Source organism: Rhinoderma darwinii, chromosome 12 (genome assembly GCF_050947455.1).
Source record: "Rhinoderma darwinii isolate aRhiDar2 chromosome 12, aRhiDar2.hap1, whole genome shotgun sequence".
In the NCBI taxonomy this organism is placed as follows: domain Eukaryota; kingdom Metazoa; phylum Chordata; class Amphibia; order Anura; family Rhinodermatidae; genus Rhinoderma; species Rhinoderma darwinii.
Genome location: NC_134698.1, coordinates 48,503,554 through 48,513,553, shown reverse-complemented (window position 1 = coordinate 48,513,553; position 10,000 = coordinate 48,503,554). Strand labels below are relative to the sequence as shown.

At 34.6% G+C, this 10,000-nt stretch overlaps 1 protein-coding gene across 7 annotated transcripts in view; it reads left to right on the top strand.

The window, feature by feature from the left end:
* Nucleotides 1-10,000, top strand: part of MEIS2 (Meis homeobox 2) — a 122,136-nt gene that overhangs the window by 5,770 nt on the left and 106,366 nt on the right. For all 7 annotated transcript variants that reach the window (XM_075843547.1, XM_075843545.1, XM_075843548.1 and 4 more), the window contains exon 6: nt 1-70. This exon is cut by the window's left edge and continues 80 nt beyond it. In XM_075843547.1, the coding sequence (XP_075699662.1) occupies nt 1-70 (70 nt within the window). The remainder of the gene's footprint in view (nt 71-10,000) is intronic.

Here is a 10,000-nt window from a genome sequence, read left to right as displayed (position 1 = left end):
TGAGAGGGATGGAAGCTCCAAGTCTGACCATGAAGAACTATCTGGATCCTCCACAAACCTTGCAGATCATGTGAGTCCACTTTCCATTACATATGTCATGTGCATGTACTCTTTGGAAATGTCTATTTTTTGTCTGTCTTGTTATATGACCCCATTTCTATAGGGGTAGAGGGTTTTGCAGTTGTGTCATTGCTGTGAATGTGTTGAGCCCTCATACATTAAAAGGTATCATTGTGGCATTCTGTGTATATTACATGTGCTCTATGGCTGGTTGACCTCTGTATGTCACATACAAGAGCAGGTTGGTCACCTATGACTATGTTATTGTATAGACGTGAGTTGTGTAGAGTTGTTTTGTGTAGAGTTGTATCATGTAGACCTCTCTGTGTAATTGTGGTGCTGAAGATGTATATTTTATTTCTATATTTTTATGTGAGGTTTTCTTTTTATTGGGCACAAGTTACAAGCCAAGTAGACGCCTGGAGCCCCATCTTGTAAAGGCTCGTAACCTTTAATGAACCAATAATTGACTTTCTATTAAGGAGAGCTGGAGAGAATTATTAACAGCAGTATTACAGGTTACGCATTGATTTCTAACACTTTAATAATTCGCCACATTAGAATGAGGCTTTTTTATTGAAGGCCTGACACAAGTAAGCTGGTGTGATAGAGCTTCAAGTTTGTGCTAATGGACATGTGAGGTGATTGTGTTGCCATGGTTGTTGTTGTAGTTTATTATTGTTGTCTGGGGTGTTATTGCTCTTGTCGTCTATCACGTGATCTGCGCTGTTTAATCCTACTCATTTGTGCTGACTATATTTAGAGAGTTAAATGATTTATAGCCTAGAATTGTGCAGCTATTTTGAACTCACTAACATTAGTCTAGGCCTTATATTATCTATTACATAGACAAATGACATAGGGGTCCATGTCTAGTGCACTGTATGCTATATAGTAGTTACATAGGGGTCCATGTATAGTGCACTGTATGTTATGTAGTAGTTACATAGGAGTCCATGTATAGTGCACTGTATGTTATATAGTAGTTACATAGGAGTCCATGTATAGTGCACTGTATGTTATGTAGTAGTTACATAGGAGTCCATGTATAGTGCACTGTATGTTATGTAGTAGTTACATAGGAGTCCATGTATAGTGCACTGTATGTTATGTAGTAGTTACATAGGAGTCCATGTATAGTGCACTGTATGTTATGTAGTAGTTACATAGGAGTCCATGTATAGTGCACTGTATGTTATATAGTAGTTACATAGGAGCCCATGCATAGTGCACTGTATGTTATATAGTTACATAGGAGTCCATGTATAGTGCACTGTATGTTATATAGTAGTTACATAGGGGTCCATGTATAGTGCACTGTATGTTATATAGTAGTTACATAGGAGTCCATGCATAGTGCACTGTATGTTATATAGTAGTTACATAGGGGTCCACGTAGAGTTCACTGTATGTTATATAGTAGTTACATAGGAGTCCATGTACAGTGCACTGTATGTTATATAGTAGTTACATAGGAGTCCATGCATAGTGCACTGTATGTTATATAGTAGTTACATAGGGGTCCACGTAGAGTTCACTGTATGTTATATAGTAGTTACATAGGAGTCCATGTACAGTGCACTGTATGTTATATAGTAGTTACATAGGAGTCCATGTATAGTGCACTGTATGTTATATAGTAGTTATATAGGAGTCCATGTATAGTGCACTGTATGTTATATAGTAGTTACATAGGAGTCCATGTATAGTGCACTGTATGTTATATAGTAGTTACATAGGAGTCCATGTATAGTGCACTGTATGTTATATAGTAGTTACATAGGAGTCCATGTATAGTGCACTGTATGTTATATAGTAGTTACATAGGGGTCCATGTATAGTGCACTGTATGTTATATAGTAGTTACATAGGAGTCCATGTATAGTGCACTGTATGTTATATAGTAGTTACATAGGAGTCCATGCATAGTGCACTGTATGTTATATAGTAGTTACATAGGAGTCCATGTATAGTGAGTGCACTACAATGGCGTGCTTGTGTTTTTCATGGCTTCCTGCAGTATACAGTGTGAACCCTGAGACCCAGGGCATGTTCATTCTCTTCTCTGTTTCAGGCAAGTCTTCCATGTCTAGTGTGTTAGTTGCCAAAGGTTTGGGGATTTAGGAAGGGATGAACAATAGACAGGATCTGTATATATATTCTGCTGTACATGTATACATCCCCCACTCCTGTGTAAAGTCCAGCTTCCTTTCCCAGTACTGTCTGAGAGCTGGTGTCCCTCTTAGTGGATTACACACCCGGCCTGTTTAGGGTCTAACAGATGGCAACAGCTAAAGCCAATTTACACTGCTCCCTGGTAATAAGGGACCTTTTATAGTCCATATTAACTGCAGGATTTAAGGGACCAGGTCATTCACAAATGTAACTTTTTATTTTCAGTATCTGATGGGTAGACTAGATGTGTAGTAAAGCAAATGTCTGGATGCTCTATAAATATTTTATAATACAGAATTAAATTACTTTTTGTTTAAACTTTTTTTTTTTTAACTCTCAATATTCCAGTTTACTTGACTGTGACTAGTCCCCAAGTGCATAAGTAGTTTTATTTTTTTGACAAATATTGGATTATTCTATGCCCAACCCAATAGAAAAGTAAATTCTAGAGCAAGATTCTTGAAAATACTGTTCATTTTTTCAAAACATTATTTATTTATTTTTATAACAATTTTTGTAAATTTTATAAAAACATCAAATTTGGTTCTGACTTATCTGAATATGCCCTGTAATTGCTTCGTTAGATGAATATACATTCAACATAATATTTTTGTACAAAGAAAATATTGGTCAATAATATGTTTTTGGAAAAACATATTAAACTGCTCGTAAATAAATAATCTATTGTCCTATTACAGAATTTAAGACACTTTGAAAATTATTTCTATCAAAAAAATGTGTCAAAAATTCCTTTAGAATTTTTTAAACAATAAATATTTTCGATAAAGTTATTGACTGGAATCAGACAACCCAGAATAACCTCTCTCTCTCTTAGCATTTAGCTAAAATTAAGGTATTTCAGTAGCTGCTAGATTTTGTTTTCTTTCAGTATCAAATAGATTTCACATTTTCTTAAAAAATTTTATAACAATTTTTTATAATCTTTATTGATTATTATCATAAATAGGATTACGTATAAGAACTGTCTATTTTATGGTTACAAAGTAGCTCCCATCAGTATTATAAGTGTGAACGTTGACATTCATAGTACCTATGTCTGGATTAAACACGATACTTCAGCTTCCCCTAATACATCTATGTGATTAGTAAAGCTTGTCCCTACCGATATTACCAGAAACAGACCATACTGAGTTTGGTAAAATCTTTACATCACATAGTCCCTGATATATAATGGAAGTGTGCTTGCTGCTGGCAACTGATATATATAAACGTATAGATGTAAACGCCACTTAAAAATGATAAACGCCATAAAATCATTATTCAAAAGGCTACGAGCATCTACAAATAGAGAAATAGCTGCATGTTCCTCTATAACATGTTACAATACGACCTAACAACGCCTAACATGTCACAGTTATAGTCATGTTAGAAAGTGAAATTGTTGTCACTCATGGTAACACATAAGTTGTTATTATTGGACCCAAACAATAATTGTAGTCACTCGTTCACACATATTCACAAATATACTCTCAATATACCCTCTCTGGGTCTCTTCAGGCCTTGTTTAGCCATTCAGTCACTGTCTGGCTCTTTATTGAAGCTGTTACCGTATTAATTGCCTTTAAAACAATGTATTTGAGAGAATTGGGTAACTTACACCTCATCACTAAGTATCAAATATTTAAGAAAGGGATTAACATGCAAAATTAATTTCTGAAATAACTGATATCCACAAAGCGTAAAACTTCTCTTTCTTACATAGAATTATATTTCATAATTTTCTTTTTTAATTTTTTTAGATGCTGCATCAGTTCAATGCTTTATTTCGATTATTTTTCCTTATTTTTATTTTATTGTCAAGCTCTAGCTCTTTGAATATTACACATCACGCACTTTCCTCTCTATGGTTCGAATCACAATGACTCTAGCCGGCAGTGCTGAGACTTGCAGTTCCACAACAGACAGCTACAGGTTGCAGGAGCCTATTTTATTACATGGTAGCTCATACATTGTATCTATCAGTCTCCTTCATATAGAGGTGCTTAGATAGTTTGCCGGTTTTCTGCTGTGTCAGCTTTGATCTGGGTGCATCGGTCAGCAAAGGTGAATTGCTCTAGTGAACAATACATTAATCCGTTGACATTTTGAAACTTTTTGAATTGGACTTTGGATTGAATTTGTAAGGATGAAAATTGCTGCAAAATTTTTGTCTTTCTCCCCCAAAAATATTTTGGGCTCATCATTATATCAAATCTTTCATAAATTTGTAGTATGTCTTCATGTCAGGGGCTTTTCTGGCCCCTGTCATGGTCATTGTGAGGTTCACTGTGATGATTATGTGTTCCTTCCTTCTTGGAGGAAATCTGAGGTCAGTAAGACCTGATCATTGATATATATAATAGGGTGATCTTCATTTCTCCAAATCATAAAGCAACATCAAATAATAAATTGGCCTGTACTGTAGCCCCATCCCAATGTGGCTTAGACCAGTTGTTTTGGCCATGTCAAATGTAGCAGTGTTAAGATGATACTGAAATACGACTGATCTTAGGGTCCTCTGTACTGACAAGGTCACTGTGGTGAGTAAATTTACCAACGGTTAGTGTTTTTTTAGTGTTTTTATTGGAGGAAATTTATGCAACAACGTTTTTCTTAACTTTGCTTCTGCTAATCAGAAAGTAAAGCAATTATTAAATAAATTAATTTAGTAAAATGCCCCCTATTTCCCACAGTTATAGGTGTATCCGACCATTCTACAAATACAGTACACCTTTATACTGGAGTATGTGCCCTATGAAAGAAAATTGCACTTTTAAGTTTTAAAAGATTCATTAACACTGTAAATATTTTCCCATTTGTAATATTATATTCTTTTTTTTTTGCCGCCCCCGTCCCATTTACCTTATTAGAGACATTGCCCCCTTCTAGCAGATTGTCTTTGCTTCATAATACTTGCGGTCACTATATATACATATATTATGACCATCAAAAGTGACTTACACTTTTTGATACTTTCCCTTTTTTATTTCTATGTCTGTAGAAATGTCTCTTCACTATTGCGTAATGGAGTGTTTAATAAACAGTGTAAGGGAATTTAGGAAATTCCACTTCTATGAGTCTGGCCTAGAAATTAAAGAGAAGGAGCGCAACACTGAATACTTTTAATTTCTTACTGCAATTGAATATTTTTGGATATAAATAGATTTTGCATTTGCAAACCCAACAAAAGGTGTGTGCTGTGATATATATCTTATTGTAGAAATATGTAGACCATAGTGGAAGACATTTATGATATCTGTATACAGTAAGATTGATTTGCCCATTTACTCCATGTTTTTCTGCAGAAGTATTCATGCTTAAGGGGGCAAGAAGACTCCGGAGTCAGTTAATCAGTATAAAAGATATTGGGCCGGGCCTTTATACAGGGAATTAATTTTTCTTGTGCATTTTTTAAAAAAAACAAAAAACTATAGTGGCCAAATTTTTTCTGTTAGAAAATGGGACATTATATGTCTTAAGATGATTTTAAAATATGCTGGATTTTTTTCAAATCACAGAATGGCCTATGTAGGAAATTTTATGGGCTAATTTATGGCTTTTTTCCTCATTGACTTAAATGGCAAAAATGCAATGCGCAAAATGCATGTGAAAATATAAAAAATGTAAATGTGAGACAATAATGAATGCCCCAAATAAACATGCAAGAAAAAAAAGAAAATCATAATAAACATTGGGTTTTCGCTGTGGTTCTCGACCTCACCACTATTGCCCCGGGCTTCCCTATGGCCTCACTGAGGTTACATTTAAAAGCTGACTTTCCTTTTGACTTCGTAATGCTCTATCAGATCCTTGTATTTGAATGAACTTAAACAATAAACATAATTATTATTATTATTATTGTAGAATTTGTAGAATTTCTACGAGCAATAAGACAAAGATCACATATAGATTTAGGCTGAAGGACCAAATACCTATTGAAGCCAGATAGTTTGTACATATGATGTTTTTGATATGTTTTTATATCGCCCTATTTACACGCTGCGGTGCCACTACACTGTTTCGGACACTTGGGGGCCTTACTCTGCCTCCCACTGGGCTCAGGTTGTAGTTGCTATGGGCTCTATGCCCCCCTAACCGCCTCCCCTGTATGGGCATTGTCTCTGTGTGTTTGGTAGTGTCAGACAAGTTTATTCAGGTGCAGAATGGTGGTCATAAAAATACTCATAGTTTACAGTCCAAAAACCCTCAAAGTTTACATAATAGTTTAAAAAGAACAAGAAGACATTATTAAGTCACATTAATCTAATATCACGCCGTGTTCTTTATCATTTACTTATTTTTTCAAGTCTAAACTTTTGAAACCTCTTTAATAATATAAATACAACTGTCATTTAGGTTGTTGACCGTCTGGAAAGTATTTTGTTGGCACCTGTAAAAATATGAAGGGGAGGTGTATTAAAAATGTTTTCTGGGCATGACATTTTTTGGAGGGTATGAGAAGAGGGTGCAGAGTTGTCTCAGCTGTGCGGCATAGGCATAAAAATGTTTCGCCATATATGAGGAATATGTTGCTTTTCCCACCTGGTTTACTTTTGTATTTGATGCATAATGACCACGACTTGGTTAGAATATCTAATCAAATAAAAATTGTATCCCACAAGCCACGACTATTGATTCAGGCGTAATATATCACAAGCCCCTATCTGTATATTTATTGTACCGCTCATTGATAATTATTACCTTGTGGTGACATTTTCTGGGGTATATGGTGTAATCTTTATATTGAGCTTTACATCGTGCTTGCTTTACAAGTAATACCTATCATAATAAATTTATATCAAGAGGCCATTTATTAAACTCTATTAAGGTAATACTTCATTACAGTAGATATAAAATATATTAACCTCTCATAACAGTGATATATTAGGGGACTTGCAAGAGTGATCCAAGTGGAAGTGTTTCATGTTACAGAACCATACACTAATAATTGGTAGGATCACATTCTTCATATATAATCATTTTATTTAACTTCGAAAAGTTTCCCTATAGAAGATAATATCTACATAATATACTCTGACTTGTGTTAGGCCGTGTTCACACTGCAGATTTGCTGCAGATTTTGCAAAGCATTTTTTTAAGCCAAAACCAGAATTGAATCCAGATGAGGAGACACTTTAAGACCTTCCTTTATATATATATATATATATATATATATATATATATATATATATATATATATATATATATATATATATATATATATATATATATATTTCTTCTGTTTATGTTCTGCTCCTGGTTTGGGCTAATAATAATACATTGAAAATCTGTGATAAATCTGCACTGTGTGAACGTGGTCTAATGCATTGTCACAGAGTTCTTGCGCTTTTCATTGACTGTCTTGGCAAAAGTTTATTGTTGTTTGTGGTTTAGATACTAATAGATTCATTTGTTTTTATTGTACTGTATTATATAGCGAATTAAAATAAATTCACATTGTGCTGTATAACACACGGGGACTCATGCTGCAGTTATATCAGAAAATATGATGTACAGGACAAGTTTTAATATTAATATTTATGAATGCATTGCAATATCTTTTCTAACATCTCTAGTTTTTGTAACTTATTTATTTGGGATTTAATTATTGCAATATTGCGACACATGACTTTACCCAGACTTTACGTGGTGTTAGGCCGTCCACCAGTCCGACTCATGAAATGTTTATGCAGAGCCGTGTGGCATTTTGTAACATTTTACATTTGTTTTTAATTTTTGCCTCTATTGCAACAGCAACAACGTTTAAATAATATTTTTGATACGTGACTCCTTGTTGTAAAAGAAGGTTTCATATATATATATATATATATATATATATATATATATATATATATATATATATATATATAAAACTATACATATATATACATATATATATACATATATTTTTATATTTTTATATATATATATATATATATATATATATATATATATATATATATGTGTGTGAAGAACTCTGTCTATAATTATTTTGTATTAAACACAGTATATATATATATATATATATATATATATATATATATATAAACACACACATATGGCAGGCCGATCATCATGGGATGTTTCATACGACTGTTAGGGCACGTTCAGACGTGGCACAATTTTTCTGCTGCAAATGTTGGTGCAGATTTTGGCCAATTATGCAACAAATCTGCACCTACATTTTTTATATATTTTACAGGTAATTCAGACGTTGCAGAAACCACAGTGGACTTGCCATAGATTTCCGTTTTTGCATTGCAAAGGCTGAAATAAGCAGTGAAATTCCGCTTCTTCTCCGCAACAGACAGTGCATGCTGCGGACTGAAAATTCCGAACCGCAGCCTATTGTCCACAGCGGAGTTTTCCACAATGTCTGAACTAACTTTCCTAAAAATGTATAGAAACAAATGTAAAAAACGTCCGCTGGAGAATTCCACTGCGGACTATCCGCAGCAGAATTCCACAGCAATTCCACCACGTCTGGCCGTGCCCTTATAGTGTGCACAGTATTGCACCTCTGCACTATCCCTCTGTTATATGGTGGTGTGACACTCTTCTGCCATTATTTCTTGACTAGCAGTTTTTTTTAAAGATAGTACAAATATGTCAATAGCAATTTTTGTGCCACACTACATTGGGTAGGACAAAACGGGTTAAAAAAAAAATGGCTGCAAACAGATGAAAATGGATTTTGATATATTCTCATTGAATCCTAGGGGGAAAAAAGAACATTCACAGTGAAAAACATAATAATATACAAAAAAAAATTAGAAAAAAGCTCCGCCGTCAACCTGTGGTCAATGGGCCTATTAATAAACAAGTATGGGAAAGTGGTTGTATCTGAGCTGGCGTTGTTTTTAGCCTACGCCAAATCCATTAACACTTTGTGCGCTGCACGGGGAGCTCTCCCCTTATGAATGTTGCCTTAAGGTGTCAGACATAAGTTGGTATGATTCACAGATGATCACATACATAATAGTTGTCTGCACTAACACATCAAAGTCCAGCTTTTATTTTTCTAAAGGTTTGAAAATGAAAGAAGTGATCTGATTGGATGTTATGGGGAGCACTGAAACGTTAGATTTGACTGATGAGGCCCACTAGCAGTTGCCCTTAGCAACCAATCAAGTCACTAGTCATATTTTTACACCTGCTCTGGAAAAATAAAAGCTAACATCTGATTGGCTGCAACAGTTGCAACTAATTTTCAAACATGAAATATGAGAGAACATGAAAACCTCAACAGAAAATCACAATATTACAGACAATACATCCAGGCAGCACATGATACATTTGTACGAGTCATATGTTATATATTTCTTTATTTAATAGAAGTCTGAATTACTTTCTTGTTACCACTTTTAATTCTGCAAATAATAATATTCTAAGACTTGTCCCAAGAGACGTCCTAATACACATTCACTTTCTAGTTTCTTCTAAAGTTCAGTTTGGCCATTGAAAAAAATGAGCTCTCCCTCCCTTTCCTGTTTCTTCTTTGCAGTCATCCCTTATCTTATTGCACCTCCCCAGCAACATTGGCTCCATGACTCCCTCCCTTATGCCTCATCTGCAGGAATGTCTCAAGTTCAAAGGTCTCAAGCTACAAAAATATCTATTATTTCGTTATTTGGTATATGATTCTGACATCTATAGATAAATATATAACATAGAAGTTATCCGCAACTTGTATATTCTGAGGAGTGCCAGCTGGGTTCAAGGCTGGCGGTGGTGGCATGGCAAGGAGCCGCACCACTACCGCACC